Below are 25,845 nucleotides of genomic sequence, written 5' to 3'. Positions count from 1 at the left end.
GTGTCTCTTAAATCTTCCCCAACTCTCCATGTCAGTGTCTGTTCTCTGAATATCCTGGTGATTGACATCAAGATTGTCATTCTTTAGTTTCTATAATATTTCCTTCCCAGTCTTTGAAAAATGTGATAAGATGTGCTTATGTTCACTTCTCTGATATCTCCAGCTCCACAATCTCTCATATCTAAGTTATATCTGAGTAATCAAATCTTAGTTATCTGAACTTAGTCATATCTGTTATTTGCATATCGGAGATCTGCAAGTTCTAGGACAGCTTGATTCATTTTACTCATTTTTTTCTTATTTTTCTGTACAATACTGTTTTAGCATATACTTATTTGCTGGTTGCATAGGGTGAGCAAGATAAATTTAGGTTATATTAAGTGATTGGCAATAAAAAGGACACAAGATGCACACTGATGCCACATTTGTTAAATTTATAGGAAGTACACACGTGTGCTAAAATGAAATCTAGTAGGATATGTAACAAAGACAGTAGGTTTAGTTTTCTTATTTTTGCTTATCAGAATTTTCTAATTTTTCTACAGTGAATATGTTACTTTTGAGGAAAGCAATGTAACCTATTTTCTTCATAGAAATTTTGTATATCCTTTGTGATGGGGATAGGGTGGGGAGAGGCAATTTTCATAAGACATAAATTTTAAGGAGAAAAAAGGATTTAATTAGAAAGAGAACAGTATAATGAAATTCAAAATGTATAAAGATAAGTACTGTGCTGGGTTCAGTATTTAGCATTCCCATGCATATTTTTGTATTTTGGCATGTCTGTGTATCCATAAACAATATAGGTAGAATTACTTTACATATTTAAAAGTTTCATAAATTCATGTGTAAAATGAATTGCATGCATCATTCTAATTTTTTCCAGCATACTGTTTTTTAGATCACTCCATGTTTAAAGCTGTAGACCTGCTCTTGCATATTGTTTCTATGTATGTGAGCTGCTTTCTTTTTTACAGTTGTTATAGAGTTTTCATTAAATAATTTTGCTATGATTTATGTAATATTGGTATACATTTAGGTTATTTTTCATTTTATGGTATTATAAACAGAGTACGATGTTTTCATTTGTGTGGCTAAGCATATGTGCAGGTATGTTTGTAGGGTAAGTTCCTGAAAGTAAATTTACTAGGTTATTTTACATTTTACAGTCAGTGTACATTTTACATTTTGATAAATGATATATAATAGTTGTACCAGTTTTCATTTTTCCCTACAATATACAGGAATACTTATACTGTGTCAGCACTACATGGCCTCTTATTTTACTGCTATTTCAAACTTCTTTTTCAGTCAATCTCACCTAAGGTGATTGACATATCAATAGGAACTTCTCATTGTACTTTGACCTTGTTACCTTTTGAATTTTAGGTTTTCTTTTTTCCTTTGTTACGTTATTACTTTGACTTCTCAAATAGCTTTTAATGATTTGTTTGCTTTTTCTATAATGTTCATGTTAAACTTATATCACCACAGTCATCCTTTTTTTGTATTTAAAAAAATTATTGGGAAGTTTAGAAGTGGGAAAAGTGGTCTTTTTTTGTATTTAAAAAAATTACTGGGAAGTTTAGAAGTGGGAAAAGTTCATTGTGAATTTAAAATGGAATCTTAGGAAAGGCTAGTAATGTTATGAAATATACTGCCTCTATAGTTACTCTTATTTAGATTGGTTTCAGGTAGAGTTTTGCTGTGATCAGGATACTCTCCTATTCCTGACATCTCTGAATTCAGCCCTTCTGAGCCAGCCTCCCCGTCCAGGTGGTCCTTTGCAGAAAACAATGATAATTTGGGAGAATATAGTTAGTTCCCTTCATGGATTGAAATGTAATGAAAATCCCTCAGCTTTCAGTCAGTTTAAGGATAGGGAAAGTGACAACAGGAACGGAAGAAAATGAGGAATTTTATACCAGTTAGCAACTAATATTTTAAAGTGTTTCAACTTTACTCTCTTGTAACTCTTTTTTTCTAACCTTCCTCATTGTTTGTCCTAGATCATTTCTTTAGAGTAGCTAGAAACAGGTGGTCTTCTGTTTAACTCAGATGTCCGTTTCACCTCAGGATTGTGCCACTTAAAAGTTCGAGCTAGGAATGGAGAAGGGTGTTGGCTACAGGTAAGGCAAGCTGAAGTGAGGAGGGAGTGGTGATGGTGACAGGAGGAAGAACAAATAGTTTAACTTCTTTTTTTTTTTAAAGGTAGTTAATATGTATGGCCTTCTCTTTACTCGTTTCTTCCTGTGTTTTCCGGGTTTGGGGAAAACACAAACAGAGATTAGGTTGAATGTGTAAGGTTTAGCTTGAGGAGAATACGCTAGTTCAACTAAATGGACTGTGAGTAGGGCTTATTTCTCTGTTTTGTTTGCTGTTGTGTCCATATCATTTGGAATAGGGTTTGGATCAAGTAGTTGTTTGTTGAGTGAATGAATGCATGCATGTATGAATTAAGCAGACTGAGCCTGTAAGTCAGTAGGATGAGGTTTTCAACCTTATCTGAAAGACTTGAAATGCTGAGTCTCTGTTCCAGCAGTTGCAGGTTAGGCTGATTCTTCTCCAGTTCCTCCTATTGTAGTCTTTCTATTCTAATCCTATAAACACCTTAGCACAGTGCCTTCAGACTGTGCCTTCAGACTTCCTTTTGTGGCCTATAGTTCTGCACTGCACTCAGTGCCTGTTTATTAGGATAATGTCTATAAAGCCTTAGCACAGTGTCTGACATATAGTTGGTAGTTATTATTATTCTAATTCGGTACCCAAACAGTTCACTCAAGGCTCATCAAGTTAGATGTTTATTTAATCAAAGCACATTTACATTATATCTAGCTAATAGAGTTACTCTACAAATAGAAACAGGTATTTGTTTTCAGGAGTTAGCCAGATAAGTGAGCTGTGATTATGGAGGTGGGGAAACAGTCAGGGAATTGGGGTTTTTCTGGAGTGTCTTGCCTTTTCCAAGAAGTTTCCCCTGTCTATTCTCCCAAACAGTTCAAGAGTAATGTCTCGTCACTTGTTTCCTTATCTTTGCAAATGGTTTAGTACTTCCATTTTCATGGAGCTAGTGAAAATGAAAAAACTCTTGAGAGAGGTAAAATTATCTTCTTTTAAATCCCTCTACACTAACAGTAAGCTCTCAGTCCTTACTGTGGCTTCAAGCCTCTGTCCTTTATAAGCCCTGCCTACCTTTTAAACTTCTCTCATTCCTGTTCCCTTTGCTGTAGCAATACTGCCATCTTGCTGTGAAATGTGCACACTTATTTTATTTCCAACACGTATTTTTGTGCTTGGTGTTCCTTGTGCTTCACTCCCTCCACCCTCGTACCCACTTTAAATAATCACATGGCTTTTCTTTCTTTGTGTCTAAGCTTAAATGTCAAGAGGCTTTTCAGACCATCCTGTGTAAACTGTTCTTTTTTTTTCCTCATGACCCTGCCTGGTCTATCCGTGATAATTTATTTATTGGTTTATTTTTTGTCTGTGTTTCTCCCGCTAGAATGTGAGCTGCATGAGTGAAAGAACCTTGTCTGTCTTTGAATCTTATGAGGAAGAGAGAGTGAATAGACAGACTGTATATTGGAAATGTTAAATGGTAAATCTAGGAATCCAAAAATTTCCTATATTTGGTATCAGGGAAAATTCTGTTCAGGATTTTTTTTTTTTTTTTTTTTTTTTTTTAAATATCGTGTTAATCAGGAAGTGGCTAATACAAAACTCAGTAAGCCCTTGGCCTTTTTTTCAGCTGTCTCTCTGACCTCATCCTCTGTGATGGTGCCTTCCTCACAGCTGCAGCCAGGCTGGCCATTTTGTTCTTCCTCAAGCACGTTGCAGGCATTCACCTTGGTATTTTGCAGTTGCTATTTCTTCTGCTTGCAGTTTTCTTCATCCAGATAATTATGTGGTTCCAGAACTCACTTCCTTATTCAGTTTTTAGATAACATTATTTTCTCAAAAACATGTTTGAATATGAGGAGCAGTGTAAGTATGCAAGTCTGGGCTTTGTAAATTCAGTATTTATCTTGATAACTGTTTATATTGACTTAGATAAAACATGGTTCTTTAATTTTATGATACATTTGTTATAGCAATCTTAAAAGGGCTTCTTGTTTTTAATGCAGAAAGAGGGGAAAAAGGAGCGAGCTGTGGTGGACAAGGTGTTTTTCTCAAGGCTCGCACAGATTCTGAAAATCATGGTCCCTAGAACATTTTGTAAAGAGGTAAGTCTTATGAAATTATAATCTTAAGTATATTGGACCATTCTTGAATAAAATACCTGAGTCTGGGTAATTTGTAAAGAAAAGGGATTTAATTGGCTCATGCTTCTGCTGACTGTACAAGCATGGCGCAGCATCTCCTCCACTTCCGGGGAGGCCTCGGGAAGCTGGCAATCACAGCTGAAGGTGAATGGGGAAGCCAGTGTCTCACATGGCGAGAGAGGGAGCAAAGGGCCGAGGAGGTGCCACATACTTTTAAACAACCAGATACATGAGAACTCACTCACTATCTGGAGGACAGCGCCATGCCATGAGGGATCTGCCTCCATGACTCAAACACCTCCTACCAGGCCCCACCTCCAACACTAGGGATTACATTTCAGCATGAGATTTGGGTGGAGACAGATACCCAAATTATATTATTAGGTGTTCAACTTTCAAGGTTACATAAGATTAGAGCAATAAAATCATAACTCTTTGGTTATACTATAGGTCAAATGTTTTCTCTGTAGGTAAAGAAGACTACTAAATTTTTGTCTTTAAATCATCCCTGCCATACAAAGACCCTTGTTCAGTGCCAGTTTTTAAATAGTTTTCTCTTGTTTATGAAATATTACTTCATTTTATGTGAAATACTAGGGTATTGCCGTGCAGCTACCTCAAATGGTATTGCTTTGTTATAATTAAATACTGTCAATAAAAACTGGATTAAATGTCAAAAGACAAACCTTTTTATTACATTGAGATGTTAACAAGTCACATTAGTGTGGAATGTATTTGATTAAATATTTTTAAGATAACCGAAATGATACCTGGATTCATCAGGTATTTCAGGAAGTGAGCTGATTGTATGAACAGTTTTATAATTTGTTCCTTTGCTCTTTTATCAAGATTATCTTCATTATTTCATAAACATTTTTAATGATTATTAAAATAATGCTGTGTTCTCCATCTTCCTCAGCATTCTCTCGTTCTGTAACTAGAAATATCATTACCTTCAATTCTTCCTCTTCTCCTTGTCACCCTTTTTGACCACTGGGATCTGCTAATTTTTCCTATACTTAACTGTTAAAAAAACATTGTAGTTCCCAAAGACAACATCCATTTCTTCATCATGCTGGATTTGCTCTTCCCCTAACCTTGGCATCATGTCCTGATGATTCTGCTCTTGAGAAATTCTTTTTTAAAAAAGTAATGGTACTTGTTTTTTCCTAATTAGACAGAGGTAATACATGGTGCTTGAAGAAAATTAGAAAATGCAGCTAGATTTTTTTTTTGGCACCTATCAGCCTCTTACTCATTTTGATATATAGTCATCTTGTGTGCAAGCATATATTTTAATTTAAAAGTGAGATCACACACTTTTAAGATCTGCTCCTTCCCTTATATTATAAATGTTCTTTCTAAGTATCCTAAAGTTTCTCTTAAATTATTCTCTCCCTTTACATTCCTATCGTTCTCACTATATCTTACCTGGATTATTATATCTTAATTGGTCTTTTTGCTTCTTTTCCTTTTCCAATTTGTATTCTTTCTTAAAATCCTGATTAAAACATGTGACTTCTTTTTTCTTTCTTTCTTTTTTTTTTTTTTTTTTTGAGACGGAGTCTTGCTCTGTCGCCCAGGCTGGAGTGGAGTGACTGGATCTCGGCTCACTGCAAGCTCCGCCTCCTGGGTTCACGCCATTCTCCTGCCTCAGCCTCCCGAGTAGCTGGGACTAGAGGCACCCGCCACCGTGCCCGGCTAATTTTTTGTATTTTTAGTAGAGACGGGGTTTCACCGTGTTAGCCAGGATGGTCTCGATCTCCTAACCTCGTGATCCGCCCATCTCGGCCTCCCAAAGTGCTGGGATTACAGGCTTGAACCACCGCGCCCGGCTGTGAGTTCCTTTTTCTTATAGGGTAAATTACAACCTGACTTTGGCCTTCCTTTTAATATCATCTGCTTAGGAGAGTATTGTTTTATGATCTGGCCCTATGTCCTCAACCTTTCATTTGTTTACAACATCATGTCTGTGACATCCTGTCCGTCCCCACAACAGAAACAAATATGTTTTTAAAAATTGATTAATGCTTATTATCTTTTTTGTGAATATTTCCAATGACTCTTCAGGCATAACTAATTGTTTTCTTTCATTTCTACAACTCTCCTGCCTTTGAAGAATCCTTATTTAAAATACAAGCTTTTCTGGAAAGATTCGTATATTACCTTCCAATCAGTTAACAGCTTAGTGTTCATTTCAACTATTGCAGGAGTTCAATGAATGTAAAACAAATTGGAGATATTGGATGAGTCCCTGGGAATTAGTAAGGGAGGTAGAAGGGGCTAATTTGAGCCTCCCACTCTCTGCAGGCCTTCTTCCCTTACTTTGGCTTCTATGTCACTGTCTTATTCTTCCAATTTAGAAAATTTAAGATCAGCTTTAAATGTATGTACTTGGGGTTGGGGTGGCAGGATTCTCATCTCACAGAAAGATAACTGATTCCTACCCAGTGTCTTGACTTTCCCTGCTTTGTAATCTGTCTTGCACAGCATTGCTTAAGTAATATTCTTTAAACGTCACTTTTTAACATCACTTTTTGTTCTACTGAGAAGCTTGCAATAATTTTATGTGTATAAACTCAGTACAGTACCATAGTTCATGTGATTTTAATCCCTTTTTCTCCCATTAAATCCTTCATCTTTTTTACCCTTAATCCTCATTCTCTTTTTTGTTTTACTATTTATCGTATTTCTAATGCCATAACTGTCTTTTGGCACCCCAAACCTTCCCATCCCACAGCTTAGGACATGAAGTGATACAAATATGTTTGCCTAAATTTGTCTGCTACTTTTAAAGTATAATTCTTCCCTTCATAACTAAATTGAAAGCCCTATGAGGGCAGACACTCTTCCAAGTTTTTCTAACAAATTAAACCAAATTTATTCTACCTAGGCAAAATTGTAGGCTTCAGTTTTGGTTAGTTAGCTGTATATTTACAGTTACTGTCTTTTTTCTTTGTTAAAGTTATATGTTAAAAATATAAGAAAATAACAGTACACTATAATCTGGGTAATCTAAGTTATATTCCTAGCTTCTGTCTTTGACTAGGTATATGAAGGCAAGTCCTTTGACCTGCCTTGAAATCACTTTTGAATTCTGAATGAGAAAGATTAAATGAATCTATGAGGCCTTTTTCATTTATGTAATATTCTTGAGTTCCCTTTTAACTATATTTAAAGTTGCTCATAGAAAAAATGTCAGCCAACTGTATTAAAGCTTACATAAAGCTTTAGATTTGGAAACCAAAAATTGTTACCAAGGTAATATTTCTTTGAACTTTCTAAAATGCATTTAGTTAATTTACTATACCTGGTTTATTTTAGACAGGTTACTTGGTACTTATTGCTGTTATGCTGGTGTCTCGAACGTATTGCGATGTTTGGATGATTCAAAATGGAACACTAATTGAAAGGTACTTTTTCATTCACCTTCCTCCTATATGTATGCAATGCTAATTGTCTCATATTTAAGCATTATCTTTATAAGCAAGAGATAGATTCTAAATTAGGCAAAAGATACTCAAGTCAAATTATGTGTTTGTTCATTTACTTAAAAAATACTTAGTGTTTCCCATGTGCCAGGCAATGTGCTGTACTGTGATAAGGGTCTATATGCCAGCGACTAGGAGAAACTGTACCAAGCCTTGCTGAGCTGACAGTTTATCAAGAGTTAGAGACAAGTAGACAGAAAATTAAAATGCAGTATAATAATTGCTGTAATGGGAATTCTAAAAATCCACCAAGTTGGATTTCTGAAATTAATTAGATAATTTGGAGAAAAATTTCAAAGCATTTCAAAGAATCACATTGAGTGTGTTTATTAGAAGGGAAAACAGTTCTTAGACATTTCTTTCCGCATCTGGTGTTAGTGCTTTTTATATTTTTTCATTATAGTGTTTCTACATATTATTAATCACTGTAAATTGCTGATTTTGAATGTAAAAACATAAAAAATGTCAGTTGGGATATCTTGGGTTATAACAATTTACCATTTATCCATTAATAAATAATTTATTTTTCATAATACCAATTAGAATGTCAGAGTAAAAAATTTTACTAGGAATTTTATTTCCTGATATGCAATATTTTGTCAGAAAATTCCTTAAAAGTATTTAATCTAAAATAACTTTTTGAATGACAGTACTTAAAATTGTTAAATGCCCCAACATTTTGGAATAAAGGTTTTTTTTCTCTTAGATTATCGATCTGCTTCCTAAAGATTTGTAGGAAGAGGAAGAATGCTTTATGACCATGCTCTCTGACTCATTTCTCTAGGACAGTAAAGAATCTTGTATGTACAGGATTAAAGCCCTTAAAGTACATACCTCTGAATAGGGGTAAATTATGTAGGCCCTCACATTCCACCCAAGTCTCCCTGAAAACTGTGGTCAGTCCTGTGCCTTTTAATTTTATTCAAAGTAATATATGAACATAGCTTTAAAAGTAATACATGAACATAGCTTAATGTCAAATGTCCTGCAGGACTTAATGACAAAACACATCAGTTCCTTGGTTCCTCTCACTCCTAACTGTCATTACCTGGAGCCAGTCATTTTCTATTCTTTTTACTGTTGCATTTATTTTGTGTCTGCGTTTCCATATTGCATACTTGTATTACTGTTTATAGATTTCTTAGTTTCAAAAGTGTAAGTGTTCATCTCCTACTTTGGAAGGTGAGAATTAGCCCTTTTACACTCCCTCCATGCTCATCTTCTCAATGTTTTTTATATATAATAAAAATTATATAATTTTTTATTAAATCACAATTTATTGTTCACATAATTTTGACTATTGCTTACAGCTGAACCACATGGCATACTTTGGTAGTTGCTTTTCCATACAACTTTTTGTTTTTCCTGGTGTTTACAAATTGACAGTTATTTGTGCACATTATTATTTTTTTTAAACCTACTTCCCCCTAATTCAGCTTGAGCTTTTTGACAATACTGTGAAATCTTCTCAGTATTGTAATATGGTCAGACACCAACTAATCTATCAACTTCATCTTTCTATTTCCACCCCCGCCCTATATGTTTTGTAGTTTCCTGTGTTTTGCTTTTTTTTTGAGATGGAATCTCACTCTGTTGCCCAGGCTGGAGTGCAGTGGCACAATCTCAGCTCACTGCAACCTCCGCCTCCTGGGTTCATGCCATTCTTCTGCCTCAGCCTTCAGAGTAGCTGGGACTACAGGTGCCCACCACCATGCCTGGCTAATTTTTTGTATTTTTAGTAGAGACAGGGTTTCACAGTGTTAGCTGGGATGGTCTCAATCTCCTGACCTTGTGATTCGCCCACCTCAGCCTCCCAAAGTGCCAGGTCTTCTTGCTTTAATCAGGATTGGTTGCATATTAGGTACACCGAATAGCAATCATGTTTGAACTTGCTTTTATCATTATTCTGGGAATTTCTTTCATCTTTGTATCCTGAATTAAATAACCTGTTTCTGGATTTTTTTTTTTTTCTCTTCCTCAGTTTACTTTCTTGGTTTGGCAGATGCACTCTTTTTCTGAATAAAGGTGAAGGGAGATAAATTTTTGAGACCTTGTAGATCTGAAAATTTCTTCTAGTCTCGTACTTGATTGATAATTTAGCTATGTTGGTGCCTTCCAAGTTGGAATTCACTTTTCTTCAGAATTTTGAGAGCATCACTATGTTCTGGGTCTCAACCTTGGCTGCAGAATGATTGGAATCATCTGGAGAATTTTAAGAACTATGAATGTCTGGACCCTACCACTAGATATTCTGATTCAATTAATCAAACCTTTTTGAAGCATCTGGTAGATTCTGTTGTGCAGCTCCAGGGTGGGTATTGAGGCCTCTTGCTATTCTGATTGCTCAGCTGTAGCTGGAGATTTGTTTCTCCCTCAATCTCCCCCTTGGTCTTTTTTAAAAAATTGTTGATGTTGTGTTACTGGATGTTTGAAAATTTCACTGAACATTGGTATGAATTTTTTGTGCTGGGCACTAGGTGAACTCTTTTTCCGTCTAGAAACTCATTCTTCATTTGAGAAATTTTCTTGTGTTTAAAAAGAAATTATTCCTCTCAAATTTTTCTGGAATTCTTATTAGCTGAGTGTTGGAGCCTCTGGACTGATAATCTGATTATCTTATAATTTCTCTTCTATTTTTATCTCTGCCATTTTATTTTATTTTCTAGGAAATTTCTTTAACTTTATTATCCAGTGAATTTTTATTTAATTTTATTTCCAAGAGTTATCTTTTATATGGATGTTCATTTTTATAGCAGTCATTCTTTTAAGGATGCAATATTTTTTCACCTCTGAAGCCATTTAATTTTTTAATGTGTTTTTAGCTCCCTGCATTTTTTGTTTCCTTCATGGTGCCTTTGTTTGTTATTCTGTTGTCATTCACATTAGAGGCTTTCCTCAAGCATTCTATGACTCTTGGCTATGAATTCATATTTAAAATGAAGTGCCTTAAACACTTACTAGAAGCTGGAGTTGAGAGCTTAATTGGTCTCCCTTGAAGGGTGTTTGTAGGGGAGCCTAATCATGTGCACGTGTGTATAGTACTCAGTTTTAAAATTTAATTATGAGATTTTTAAAAATTGCTTTTCATTTTTTATATGAGTTTGTGAACAAGTTTTTAAAAACCATTATTTTGGTATACTTTACACTTACGGAAAAGTTGTAAAAATAGAATAAGGGGCTGGGTATAGTGGCTCATGCCTGTAATCCCAACACTTTGGGAAGCTGAGTCAAGAGGATCACTTGAGACCAAGAGTTCAAGACCAGCCTGGGCCACACAGTGAGACTTTGTCTTTACAAAAAATAAAAAAGTTAGCTGACTGTGATGGCACATACCTACTACTACACAGGCACAACTACATAGGAGGCTTAGCAGAAGGATCGCCTCAGCTTAGGAATATCCTCTCAAAAAAAAAAAAAAAAAAGATTAGCATAAGGAACTTCCGTATATTCTTAACCCACACTCACCAATTGTAAAACACTCATTTTAAAGTTGTTAACTTTCTCCTAAATAGTTTTGAGCCTCTGCTGTGTATGAAATTCTTTAACATTTGGACCTTATCTCAAAAAAAGAAGTTTTAAAATATTGTACATTCGTACAGGATAATTTTGTTTGAAAAGTTAACATATATCTCCATCTCAGTATTTAAGCTACAGTGCAAATTTATTTATTTATTTTCCCTTTTTGCCTTTTCTAAAGTAAGCCCAGATTCATGTATTTCTGCTAAAGAGAGCCTTAAGGAGACTTATTATGGTCCTTAATGTACTTCATTTTAATATTCTTTTCATATTTTAAACTTATTTGTTGATGGTGACTAATGACTTTGGAGTATGGAAAATCTTAATAGGAAAGACACCCTCTTTAGGGTAGAAACTATACTAATTCTGTGACATGGAGGAAAATTCTTTGTACCCTGTTGTTGCTTTATCTAATCATAAAAATATGTTTTATTTTCACCCATTTGGCTACAAGCAGAATTTAAAAATTACCAAACTCTCTTTTATAAAGTTTCTTAAACATTTGGAAGTTGCAGTGATTAGGGCTATTGTAAAATTGTTGTTGTTAATTATTTTTTTTGCAGTGGAATAATAAGCAGAAATAAGACTTTATTCAAGAAACCACTTTTTAAATTTATAGCTGCTACTCCAATGGTAAACCATTGCTGAATGATGGCATGTTCTTGTGTGTTTCACAGCTTGGGCAGGACTAAAGCACTTTGGTTTTATGTAAGGTTTGGTTCAAACAATTTTAACATAAATTCTCTGAACCCACTTGTCTTGATTGCTTAATGTCTCTAATATTCTTATTGCTATAGACAACATTTTTGTGTGGTTCTATTTAACTTTCTTGTAGTTAGCCTTTTTTTTTTTTTTAACTGTTTTGCTTTTTAGGGGCTACATAAAAATTGGAGTATTAATTTCTTTCAATCAGTCTAAAGGAACATTTCCCAAAGTATGTTCTGTGGAATCTTGGCTATGATAGAGGAAATGCTTCATGCTACAAACCCCTCACAGAGAGTTAAAATGCACATACTATACATTAAAAGCTTTGAGAAGGTCTCTAGTCATATACTAGTTATTTTTGTGTGTGCATGGGCAGCTAGGTTTAAACCAATTAGTCTAGTGTTTCTCAAATGTTTTATACAAATGCATTTTATGAAATTTGGGAATATTACTAAGTATTATTTGAAATAAGAGTTCTGTGATCAAATAGATTCTATCTTTGTATTAGGTCATATACATATCTTACTCAAAGATCCTTTACTTATACAATAATGCTCTGTTCAAATTTTTAATTAAAACCCTTTTAAAAAATTTTTAATGTATATTTTAAAAGCAGAAAAATACGTAAAACAGATTAACAATAGGCAAAAGAGGAGCTAGTCTAGTTGAAGTGTGTTGAGGAACATGAAGCTTCTATAGATCCATTCTGGGCTCTGATCTATGCGTTAGTGCCAGTCTTGGCAAACTAGGACCCACAGGTCAAATCTCACTACCTGCCATCTGCTTTGGTAAAGTTTTATTAGAATACAGCCACACTTCTTGGCTGCTTTTTTTTTTTTTTTTTTTTTTTTTAACTGTGGCAGAATTGAGTAGTTGCAGCAGAGCCCTTAGGGTGCACAAAGCCTAAAATATTTACTCTTGACCCTTTACTGATCCCCATTAGTCTGTCTCCCTGCCATTAGTTCACACAAATGAGAATCAGATTGTTAAATATTTTAAAACAAACAAATGGTACTTTGTTTATTCATAATAATCCATTCCTGGGACTATAAAGTTGTTAATTGTTTTGCTCGCTAAATTTGTTTTGTAGCCACTTAAGCCTTTTTTTAAAGCAGCCATTTTTACTAAGAAATAGTTAGTTATCATTCTGTTTAATTTCGCCTTTTGCAGGATGAGGTTCCAGCAAGTTCAAAATGATGATGTTTTAAAGTTGCAAACATATTTTTGCAAAAAAGTGTTTTTTAGCATCTTTTTTATTGATTGTTTTGATTTAATAGAAGTTTCCTAGAGTAATTTTAGAGCTTTACAGAGGTTTTCCTAGTGTTAGATTTTGCTTCTTTTGCAACTAATGCATTGCATGTGGTGGTTTGCAGTGGTATCATTGGTCGTAGCAGGAAAGATTTCAAGAGATACTTATTGAACTTCATCGCTGCCATGCCTCTTGTAAGTTTAATTCATTAAAAATCTTTTTAACACAGGGGAAATTTGCATCTTTTAAAAATCTTTAAGGGTTTTACTTATTAAATTCTTTAAAGATTTATGATACTATATTCCTATTTTCAGTTTAGGTTTGTAATTTATAGTATAATTTTCAATGTAAACCTTCATACTAGATAAAAAGGGGATTATGTTTGGTTTAACTTCATTTATAATGTGTATATATATTCATATACATATGTATGTGGGTGAGGGGTTTTTTGGCATTTTTTTTTTTTTAACCTTCAGTCCAGGTTTTCCTTGGTGTTTAGCAGCATCCCATTAGATAGCAGCAGCACCCTTCTCTTAGTTGTAACAACCAGAAATGTTTCCAGTCATTGCAAAATGCATGTGGGCGGGGGGCAACTTGGGGAGTTGGGGGGGATTTAGAGAGGGGAGTGCAAATCATCCTGGTTGCTTTAGGCCATAAACTAGTATCGTAACTTGTACTACTAATCTACTTCAAGTTAAATTGGAATTTATGGTCTGAATTTTTTACAGATAAATTGTTTAGTCTAAAATATAAGTGATTTTCTTAGTTTGGTTCTCATTTTAATTTTCTTGGCACTGTAAGAACTTAATGTTCTAAATTTGTGGGTAAAAATGAGAAGCTTGGCTGTAAAATCCAGTTACGTTGAAATTGCCAGAAATTCTTGTTTAATAAAGCTGGAGGATGGGGCCACATAGCTTTTAGACTTTTTAAAATAAACAATTGGAAGTAAGCAACACAGATATGAAAGATTAAGATTCAGCAAAGACCACTTGAGAAAATTTTTAATGTAACGATCGAAAATGTTAGTAAAGATGGCTCTAAATATAATCTGGAAAATAGCATCAGTTGGTGTAAAACCTGTAGTTTTTTTTTTTTTTTTTTTTTTAACAAATGCAAATACAGTGTATATAGAATTCCATTGTCTAGGGTTGTGGTGCTGATAGTAGGAAACAGAAAATATAAATGTCTGAACTCCTAAAAGCAAGTCTTCACATTGGCTAGAAAGGGGATAGATTTGACGTTTTGCCCATTTACCAAAAAAAAAAAAAAAAAAAAAAAAAAAGGCAAGATACGTCTCATAATTAGTGATATTAACATATTCCATGTAAAGTTTAACATAGAATAATTCAAACCAGGTACATTTGATTTAGCTAAATGCAGTAAAGTAAAACAGAACTGAATTATATAATTTGGATTCAATTATAAAAATTATAGGATTTGGGACACAGGAAATAATGGAGAAATAAATTATAGTTTAGTAAGCAGAAATGAAAAGCAAAACCAATAACATTTGTTTGTTTGTTTTAGATCTCTCTGGTTAATAACTTCTTGAAGTACGGGTTAAATGAGCTTAAACTGTGCTTCCGAGTAAGGCTCACTAAATACCTCTATGAGGAGTATCTTCAGTAAGTGATAACCTGTTTTTATATTAAAAATATTTAAATAGAAGAGTGCTATTTGTGAAGCTGATCAATATAGCGGTTTTTCTTATTTGTTGTATGTTTTCTAAGAAAACCACTCTTAGGTACAGAAGCATATTGGGAACAACCTCTCAGTTATTTGGAATCTAGTCCTGGCTTTTCCATTAATTGACAAGTCATCATTTTCTGGACTTGTGTCCTCCTCTCTAAAATCAGGGCAATCGATAGGATCTCTTCTGGCTCCAAACTTTTTTGTTTCTATGTATTTGAGCTAGGCGGTGTAATGTGATTTTTTTAGTTGTTTTTTTATCTTTAAAGTCACTTGTTTTAAAATTACTTTTCTTCTTGCTATTTTAGATCTTTCACATATTATAAAATGGGAAATCTGGACAACAGAATAGCTAATCCAGACCAGCTGCTTACACAAGATGTAGAAAAATTTTGTAACAGTGTAGTCGATCTGTATTCAAATCTTAGTAAGGTAAGTTTCTCTACTTTTTAAAAGATTATTTGTTTAATTTGTTGAATTTTGAATCTAAGCAAATTTATATAGAATTGATTTTATGGACAGAACAGCAGCATGTAAATATTTAATGCTTTTGTAAGAAAATTAGAGTTGTTGTAATAGTTTTAATTATTTTAATTTTTTCTATTTTTTTTGTGAGGTACTTTGGCAAAGAACTGATAATTTAGTGTCTTATAAGGATTTTCTAAGAATTTTGCAGGTTGATTCCATTAAAACAGCAGAAATTTGAATTCTTATCTTTTGACCTGCGTGTGTCTGGCCATTGTTAGAGATTGGCTGTCAATTTATGTTTCTAATTCCACACTTAGAACACTAGACTAGGACTTCCTTTCTGCCCATTTCTCTGCTTCAGTATCTTTAATTCTAATAGATCATTAGTAAGTAGTAGTCAAAACATTTCACAAGATGCAAGTATATTTCAGTTTTCTAATTACTGTTTTTCCCATTCTCCTCAGAATATTGCCAAAGCTCCTGACTCTGATAGGCCTTAACCAGTTTTCCTTCTTCTCGCCGATTTCTCCAGTTCTTGTCTTAGTCATGGTATCTCACCACCCTTACAGCTTTCGCTGTAGTCTTCTTATTAAACCCTCTGTGCCATTACCTCTTGCATTGACTATGATATGTAGTAGGCACCTATAAAATAGTCTGCCCAGCATCCCCTCCCCTCTTCATCTGAGATGCTTCAGTTCCCACTCTAACTCATGTGACTTCCCTTGGTGTTGGGTAGGAGCTTGTCTCATACTGGACCAATGATAGTATCTTTGCCTCTGGTCACAGTTGACCTAGATACACAGTTTTGAGACAAAAGAAAACGAAAACTATAAAAAGGACTGGGTCACATTGTAAGAATAGGAATGTCCTAGCTTCATCCAGGTTGATGGAGGGAAGGCAATTCTTAGAGATATATATCCACAAGAGCTGCTCTCCTCATGCCCAGGCCCAGTGCTTTTCACTTCCAGCCCAACTTTGTTATTTATTTAGCTCTCCGGAAGCCTTTGCTAACTGATCCCAAACTCAGGAACTCTGACAATTACAAATAGTTCAGTAATTCAGCTTTCTCTTCTGTTCCCATTACAATATTTGAAAGTTTGTTCTCTCTCTCTCTCTCTCTCTCTCTCTGTGTGTGTGTGTGTGTGTGTGTATGTGTGTGTGTGTTTGTGTGTGTGTGTGTATGCATGCATGGTGGGAATGGGGGGTGTATGTATACAACTTTCCATATAATTTTATAGACATTATTATGTACTCTTTAAATCTTGGTACTTGAGCAACTCTCAGGTTTTGTCACATCTGGAATAGAGAAGAATGTTAAATTAATTAATTGTAGTAGGGCTGTGCACCACTGTGTAAATTAGATGTTTTAAACATCTAATTGACCTCCAACTTAAATTATGAGCCATTATTTTTGTTATAAGTTTTAACAATTCTTGAATTTTCTAAGTATCTCTAGCTTCTTGATAATTTATAAGGCAAAAAAAAAAAAAAAAAAAAAAAAAAGGAAAGGGAAAGGTAGATGTTGAATGTTGAAACAAGCCAGTTAACAAACCAAGCCATCTGTCCTAATAATGTAGATTAGAAAGTGCTGGCTGTTGGCCCAGCACAGTGGCTCATCCCGGTAATCACAATACTTTGGGAGGCCAGGGTGGGCAGATTGCTTGAGCTCAGGAGTTCAAGACTATCCTGGGCAACAGGGTGAAACCCCATCTACAAAAAATACAAAAATTAGCCAGGCATGGTACTGGGCGCCTTTACTCCCAGCTACTTCAGAGGCTGCAGTGAGCCAAGATCTTCAGGCTGGGTGACAGAGCCAGACCCTGTCTTAAAAAAAAAAAGTGGAGGCACGAGCAGTGGCTGTTGACTTAAAGTGAATGAACACAATTTGGGTTTCTTGAAAAACATTTCTAACTAATGCAACTGATGGTGCATTAGTTGAGTTGTCTCTGTGTGTGAAGAGCAGTACATTAATGTATTATTTTGGTTCTAAAGACTTGACTTTTATATTTCAAAATTAGATTCAATGACTTACTTGATTATTTTGCCATAGAAGTGATAATGTAATAGAATCAAACAATATTGAAAGAGGAAAAGCTTCTCACTTTACAGGTGAAGATATGTAGAAACAAGCTGGTAGCAGATTTGGGGTTACATCTCAGGTCATTTTATTTAGTATCTTTACATTATATTGACACATTACTGAGTTACTGGTGGTTAATTATCACAGTAGAGGTATCTTAGTTGATGGAAAGTGATAAATGTTTTTCCTACTTGATGGTCAGTAGACATTGTGTAAGCTGTTCCCATTTTAAGTTTCTTGAGAGGAAAACTGTTATCTTTCATGTATTCTTTGATCTAGTTACTATCACAATACATTATACATAGTGGGAACTCTACATGTTGATAATTATGTATTAAATGTTTAATAACATTTTGTAGTTAACATGTTGTATTAGCTATCATTCTAGTGCTTTAGTTTTAATTTGTGTATTCTAATATTTATTTTACAGCCATTTTTAGACATAGTTTTGTATATCTTTAAGTTAACGAGTGCAATTGGAGCTCAGGTGAGTCTTCTTTTATTTCACCTTTTAAATTGATATAATACAATATTTGAAATACATATTGTGAATAGCTTGATGGCCTGTAAGAATTTTTGTATATCTCAAAGAATGTATTTTCACATGATTTACCTAACAAAGTCCAGTTATAAAATAATACTTTACTCGAGATTTTAGAATTACTAATTTTTCTTCTTAATTTTCAATTTTGTGGCATTAAAAACCAGACAAGTATATTGGCCAGGGGTGGTGGCTCACGTCTGTAATCCCAGCACTTTGGGAGGCTGAGATGGGAGGATCGCTTGAATCCAGGAGTTCGAGACAAGCCTGGATAAAAAGCGAGACCTGCTTCTTTTAAAAAAAAATGATAAAACAGTAGTATTTAAACCATGAATATACTTATACTTATTGTTTCAAAGTAATGTCTAAAAAGAGATATGGAGACATCCATATTAATATGAAATTCTAATGTTAAAGTAACGATACATTTAGAGTGGGTATAACAGTTCCAAGAATATTTTATAATATAAATGGTTGGCTATCCCATGAGCCTTATTATCCAAGTCTGATATTTGTGATGGCAAGAATCACTTTTAAGTTTTCTTTGAGGTATCTTATTGAAATGTAACTTTAGTCATTTAATATGTAATGTTATTGTTATATGTTTATAACGCAACCATATAATAATATGGTTGTTTTATATATGTGTGTGTGTGTGTATATGCATTTCAGTTGATTAATAAATTATTTCCGTACTGGTTTTTGTTGCTTTCCAAAACACTGGGAAAGCAGGGTTTTGGTTTTGCTTTGTTTGGTTTTTTGAATTTTTCTGTTTATCTTCCTAATTCTTTGCTATCGTGTGATCCAGGTTTTATTATTCTTATATTTTGTTTTACTGTAAGCAATTGAATAGGCCAAATCCTTCTTGTCTCCTTACAGTCATATTTTTATGGTACTTAGCTACATTTTTGTGATACTTAAATATGTCTCCATGTCTACCTGTTATCTGATTCTGCATTTCTTAAAGCCAGAAACTGTTTTAGTTATCTTTTTGGTTCACATTTGTAGTAGTTGTTGAAATGCATTGAATTGATCAGATTTAATTTTTTTTTTTAAATCTTGAATACATACTAGCACATATATTGTACTAGATAGTAGGAATAAAAAAATAAGTAAGACACAGTTCCTGCTGAAGAGAAATTACAATGTGGTAAAACAGGTAGATAGTCAAACAGTTATAATGCAGCATGATAAAGTTTAGTAATAGAAGTTTCAATAAAGTATTTAGTGCCAGGAAGAACTGGAGGTGATATCTGAGCTGCTTTGGGGAGGTAAGTAGACATCCATTAGATTATGTCATGCTTGCTAAACATAAGAACAATCCCACTAAATGGAAACAGTTCAGGAAACATTTATTTTAGTATGGCAGAGTATAGTGTACATAGGAGAATGAGGGAAGTGCCTATGATGAACTTGGAAATGTATGTTTGAAGCTTTTCTCTTGGGATGGCCAATGGGTGATAAGGTCACCTACAAAGTTATTAATACATAGTACAGCAGCTGGAAGCAAGATGTACAAGCAGGGAAAGACAGAGCTCGTTCGGGGGGGAGCTGAACTTGAGGCATCTGCACAGTATTAAGGTAAAGATGTGTAGTACTTATATCTTGGGTTCATAAGAGTTATAGGTCCAGGGGTATAGATTTGAGATGAGAAGAGAACTAAGAAAGGAATTTGAGGGAATATTAATATTAAAAGAGAAGGCAAGAAAAAGAGGTCTAAGAATTATTGTGGAATCTTAAGAGATTATCAAGAAGAGTTCCAACAGAAGAGTGTTAGATAACAGGAAAAGTGAGAACTGCAATTAGGAGTTTTTAGGTGAGCAAAATGTAGGAGAGCTGAGATAAGCTACAGTGGTGAGAGGAAAAGCTCATGAGTGGTAAAAGTGTAGAGGCTACTGTGTACTTTTTCAGAAAAAAAGCAAGGGGAAAAAATTACCCAGTAGAGCAATTTCTTTCAGTCATTGAGGTTAATTATAAAAATTGTACGTTTGTATCTAAGTGAATTTATTATTATATCCCAGAACTTTCTGTATCTTTCTCTCCTGATAATAATAGGGCCCAGCAAGCATGATGGCCTACTTGGTTGTTTCTGGGCTATTCCTAACTCGACTTAGAAGACCCATTGGTAGGATGACAATAACTGAGCAAAAGTATGAAGGAGAATATAGATATGTTAATTCTCGGCTCATCACAAACAGGTAAAGACAAATGCATTAAAGACTTGCTAAAAATTCATTTCCATGGATATTGATGTCATTTAAATTGACTCCAAAATGTCTAGTAACACTGTTACTGTAATAATGTGCATATTGTATTGAAAATATACATTATGAAAGAGACTAGTTTTATAAAGTAGTGATCATGAATATTTTGAACTCTTTCTTATTAACTATGTAGTATTCTTGATTCACATGTTCATACCTTCTGTTGAATTTTCTGTTAATTTTACTTTAGACATAATCAGTTTACAATTAAAATTTCAACTTGCAATACCTGTTCCAAGAAAATTTTGTCTTAGTTTTTCCACAAATATTTTTATTTTGACTTTTCATAATGCTCAGTGATTCACTGTCACTGCATGTGCCTCTACCTATTTTCTAGAGTTTTTTAAATGTAAGATAGGAAGAGAAAGTGTGGACTTCGGAGCTAGCCATACTAGTTTCAAAATCTACTTCTTCCACTTATCAATTGCATGTATTTGATTTTAGTGAATTATTCATAGTTTCACTTTTGTTTATAATAGGTAGATAATACAGGGTTGCAATGAGGATTAAATTTGGTAATATATATAAAGCTTCTAGCTCAGTTTTCTATACGGAGCAAATGCTTAATAAATGTTCTCATATATTGATCTGTCAATGTTAAGTCATTTTGAGAGTTTTAATATGTATTTAATATTCTACTCTGTAGGCATTTACAAATGACAATTCCCTCTTCCTTTATTTCCTTGGATTGCTAAAATAGTACAAGTTTTAAATAGGGTTTTTTGCTCTAGGGAGGCAGTGGAATAGAGTTAAGAGGTGATTTGCCAAGTAAATGAAAGATGCCTTTTACTGAAAGAAACAGAAAGCATGACTCATGGCTCCAGTAATAAGAACACTCACTGCTTCACATGAAAACGCTTAAGACAGGGCAGTTCCAGGCTGGCATTATCAGGGGTCTGGCCCTCTGGTGTCTCTTGGCTCTCCCCTGCTTTGTCTGCTGCCCCATTCCTCGGGCTAATTCTTCTTGTGACCACAAGATGGCGATAGCAGTTACAGATTTCACTAGCTTCTCTCCCCTGCAGAAAGCTCCAGAAACAAAAAGGGGCCATCTCTCCTGGTGTATCTTTATGAGAGCAAAGAAACCTTTCCCAAGAGTCCCACAGCTGACTTTCCCTCATATCTTATTGGCTGGAATTATCACTTGACCATGCCTAAAGCAATCACAGCAAAGTGATTGGCTTAGACCAGTTGGGACCCTATAAATGGGGTCGAGGCATTCCTAAAGCACTAGGGTACATGGAAAATAATAGATAACTTTAAGAAGGAGGGGATTATTTTAGGAAGAAGGACAATGAAGAGAATAGATGTTGGATGGGCAGCCATCAATATTCCAGGATGTTTTATCCTTTCAGATTTTTCATTAAGGCTAAAATGACTCAGTTCAGGAGGAGAATCCTCACCTCATCTTCTTCCATAGGCTTAGGTGTAGAGAGGAGGTAGAAGGAAGTTTTTTAAAAAAGTAATTAGAGGTATAGAACTGTAGGCTTCTTATACTCTGAGGCTCTGTGTCATTTTGTCAAGGAAACCATGAAACACATGACAAATGTGTCGTATTTTATGGGAAATTAATTTTACTTGAAGAGGTTGAGGTAGGTGGTACCTTGTTTTTATGAAAAACACAGGTCCATTTCAAAATAGAAATATAAAACATAAATTGTTTAGGGGAAAAAAGAGACTTTAAAGAAATATTTCAACCTTGCCTTCTAGACTTCTCTATGAATATTTACCTCTGCCATAAGAGGTACTTTGCTGGGAAAGCTTACATCTTGCCTGTGTAATAGAAAGACTATAAATGTTAGGGTCAGATAGAAGTTACAATTTCATCTCCCTGACCTGCTGGCTCTGCGACCTTTACAAATTTACTTAACTACGCTGAACTTTTCTTCATCTATAAAATACCCTTTTTTTCTAGTCATGATCCCTGTGGCCCTTGTGGACCCATGCACAGTTGCTCAGGAAAAGTGAAATTGTTGTGAGGATATGATGGGATTTTTCCAGGGTTTCCTCCTGGGAACTGGCACTTTGAAGCCGGTGGGACTTAGCCTGCTTTTCTGTCTTTAAAAGGCTGTATGTCAAGGCATCACTATCCATCTTTTTCTAGCTGTTGCTTTTTCATCTCCTTCTTGTTTGGGCCTATACTTTAACTTGAAGTGTGCAATGTTGGTCCCAGCCCTGCCTTTCTGTACATCGCAGCAACTTCTTTCTCTAATTTCAAATTTCCGAGAATTAGTGCACTATGTCTTTTGCAGCCAGGATACCTATGGCGTAGGTTGCAGTCCAGCATATGATTCAGTCAGGGGTGTATTCTTGTGCTCTGATCAGCTGAGCTAGGAACAGAATCTCAAGTATAGACTGTGGTTTGAGATGCACCAGATAAGCTCTTAGTCACAAAATGTCCATTTAAATACAAACATTCAGCCATCATATACTGTATTTCAATTATTTTTCAAGTATAGGTAACATTAAAATTAATTGCTAAATTATTTTCTTTAACAGTGAAGAAATTGCCTTTTACAATGGGAATAAAAGAGAAAAACAGACAGTCCACTCAGTCTTCCGAAAACTGGTAAGGAAACACACTTAAAGTTCATGTGTTTATGGAAATGGTTTTTTTGTGTGTGTTTTTTTTGCCTATGACCGATACACCCCCCCCACACACACACGTATGTATACGTATCTTAAAGATATTTTGAAAAATAGCTATAAAGGATTTTATACTGCATTTTTTTTTTTTTTTTTTTTTTTTTTTTTTTTGAGACGGAGTCTGGCTCTGTCACCCAGGCTGGAGTGCAGTGGCCGGATCTCTGCTCACCGCAAGCTCCGCCTCCCGGGTTTACGCCTTTCTCCTGCCTCAGCCTCCGGAGTAGCTGGGACTACAGGCGCCCGCCACCTCGCCTGGCTAGTTTTTTGTATTTTTTAGTAGAGACGGGGTTTCACCGTGTTAGCCAGGATGGTCTCGATCTCCTGACCTAGTGATCCGCCCGTCTCGGCCTCCCAAAGTGCTGGGATTACAGGCTTGAGCCACCGCGCCCGGCCTATACTGCATTTTTAATAAAAAATGCAAGATTAAAAACTATCATATCAGTATATTCAAGTGCCCATTTATAAAATTGCATAGATTTATTAAAATAATATTAAGTGTATTTTTACAGAGGTTGCTTAGGAGCCTTATTTAGTGATACATTTAGTGATTCCCACAGAAAGAATTTGTTCCTGTAGCATTCATGAAAATACAATGAAGATTATTATGTAAAGCAGGGATCAGCAAACTTTTTCCGTAAAGGGCGAGATAGTATGTGTATATTTTAGGCTTTTCATACCACACAGTCTGTTGCAATTATTCAGCTCCACTACTCAAGAGTAGCTATATATAATACATAAATGAGTGAGTGTGGCTATGTTCTAATAAAACTTTACTTACAAAAACAAGTAGCAGGCTAGAGTTGGACTATGGGTTGGAGTTTGCTGGCTTTTTGTTTTAAAGAATTAAAGCATTGTTTCTTGTGAAAGCTGTACTTCATTTTTTGATTGCCACTTGGAAAATTTGAATTCAAGTACTTTTATTCCATTATTTATTCAAAAGATATTGTATGCCATCTGGTTGCCTGTGCTTACTCCAGGTGCTAAGGATGATGGTGGTGGACATGATGGATAAAATCTTGCCTTTAAGGAGCTTACATTCTAGTGGAAGTCTGAAGTTTGTGAAATTAAGTGTATGTTTTAGATGAGTTAAAGAGGTTAAATAAATTGTCATTTTGAATTATTTCAGAAATTGAATTTATGCCTCATCAGTATTTAACATGGCAGAACTTTTAGAGTGCTCACTGGTAGAATACATTTAAGGTAATTTTTCAGCGGCCTGCAGTTCACCAGCTTGCTCTCCACGTGGCTTGCTTATTCTCATCCTTTAGATTTTCAGCCCAAATGTTAACACCTTATTGAAGCTTTGTCTTCTCTGATCAGCCTATTTGAAATAACCTCCAAAAGTTCCTTCCTGTTTTAATCATCATCTTTCCTTAAAAAAAAAAATATATATATATATATATATAAAAAACCCTCTGCATCTGTGGGTTCCAAATCCATGGATTCAACCACGCGCAGATTGAAAATATTCAGAAAAAGAAATTGTGTCTGTACTTATATACACATATTTTTTCTTGTCATTATTCTCTGAACAATACAGGCATTAGTATAACAGCTGTTTACATTGTATTAAGTATTGTAAGTAATTTAGAGATGGCTTAAAGTGTTTGGGATGAGCCAGCCATGGTGGCTCACTCCTGTAGTCCCAGCCCTTTGGGAAGCTGAGGCGGGCAGATCACTCGAGGTCAGGTGTTCGAGACCAGCCTAACCAACATGACAAAACCCCATCTCTACTAAAAATACAAAAATTAGCCAGGTGTTGTGGCAGGCGCCTGTAATCCCAGCTACTCGGGAGGCTGAGGCAGGAGAATCACTTGAACCCAGGAGGCGAAGGGTGCAGTGAGCCGAGATGGCACCACTGCACTCCAGCCTTGGCGACAGAGTGAAACTCTGTCTCAAAAAATAAATAAGTAAAGTGTATGGGATGTCATGCTCAGGTATATGCAAACACTATGCCATTTTTCCTTAGGGACTTGAGCATCCATGGATTTTGGCATCCAGAAAGGTCCTGGAACCAATCCCCTTTGGATACCGAGGGATGACTGTATTACAGTCTCTAATTGTCTTGTTTACTAGCTATCCTCTTTCATTAGAATGTAAACTCCATGAATTCAGGGACATTCTATGTTCTATTTATTGTATCTCCAGCTTGAGCACAGTGTCTGACACGTGGTAGCCATTGAATAAATGTTCCAGACATTGTCTAGTTGCAGAAGATACCAAGTTGTTAACAAGCTACCCTGTACTCAGGAAGCCACATTTTAGTGGAGGAGACGGTAAATAAACAACTAGATGTTCTGTATAATTTCAGGTAGTAATGAATTCTGTGGCCAAAAATGAAGCAGGATAAAGGTATAGATATGAAGGGGGCTATTGCTCAGCTACTTTAGCTGGAATGGCCAAGGTCTTTCTTGAGGAGGTGACATTTAGTCAGAAATCCACATGAAAGTGAAGGAGTCACAAAATGTAAATATCTTAGAAGAATGTATTCTTGGCAGTGGGAAGAGCAAGAAGAAAGCCTTAAAAAGGTACATGTTTGAGAAACCATTATTTCTAGAGCTTGGTGAGGAGGAGCAAAGTAGAAGCATATGACCTTAAAAATAGAACTCAGTGCCATATCATGCAGGACCTTGAGTAATCTGGTAGATGGACAGTTTGAGAATGCTACAACTCCAGATTAAAAAGCAGTTTTAGACTTGTAGTTTTGAGGCAATGCATGCTTATGTTAAAGCTAAAACTGAGGCTATGTGGCACTGATTTACATTAACACTCAGTTCAGACTGGGTGTAATACAATTCTTAGATAAAGCACAGACCATGTGTCTCCACTGAAAGCAAAGCATTGAGTGCCAATCTGGACAGCTAGTGTTTCACTCAAACTAGTTAATATCTCTCTGTTCTTTTTGCTTTCGTCCTTGTTCTCTTTTGGGATGTATGT

At 35.1% G+C, this 25,845-nt stretch overlaps 1 protein-coding gene across 1 annotated transcript in view; it reads left to right on the top strand.

Moving 5' to 3' along the window:
- ABCD3 (ATP binding cassette subfamily D member 3) overlaps positions 1-25,845 on the top strand; it is a 100,194-nt gene that overhangs the window by 48,749 nt on the left and 25,600 nt on the right. Inside the window, exons 3-10 of the mRNA XM_007977901.3 lie at positions 4,125-4,223; positions 7,587-7,675; positions 13,348-13,417; positions 14,751-14,848; positions 15,221-15,344; positions 17,891-17,947; positions 20,057-20,199; positions 22,762-22,831. Coding sequence (XP_007976092.2) covers positions 4,125-4,223; positions 7,587-7,675; positions 13,348-13,417; positions 14,751-14,848; positions 15,221-15,344; positions 17,891-17,947; positions 20,057-20,199; positions 22,762-22,831 — 750 coding nt within the window. The remainder of the gene's footprint in view (positions 1-4,124; positions 4,224-7,586; positions 7,676-13,347; positions 13,418-14,750; positions 14,849-15,220; positions 15,345-17,890; positions 17,948-20,056; positions 20,200-22,761; positions 22,832-25,845) is intronic.

This window comes from Chlorocebus sabaeus, chromosome 20 (genome assembly GCF_047675955.1).
Source record: "Chlorocebus sabaeus isolate Y175 chromosome 20, mChlSab1.0.hap1, whole genome shotgun sequence".
Lineage (NCBI taxonomy): Eukaryota > Metazoa > Chordata > Mammalia > Primates > Cercopithecidae > Chlorocebus > Chlorocebus sabaeus.
The sequence above is the reverse complement of the archived record's forward strand: the minus strand, read 5'-3'. Positions and strand labels throughout refer to the sequence as shown.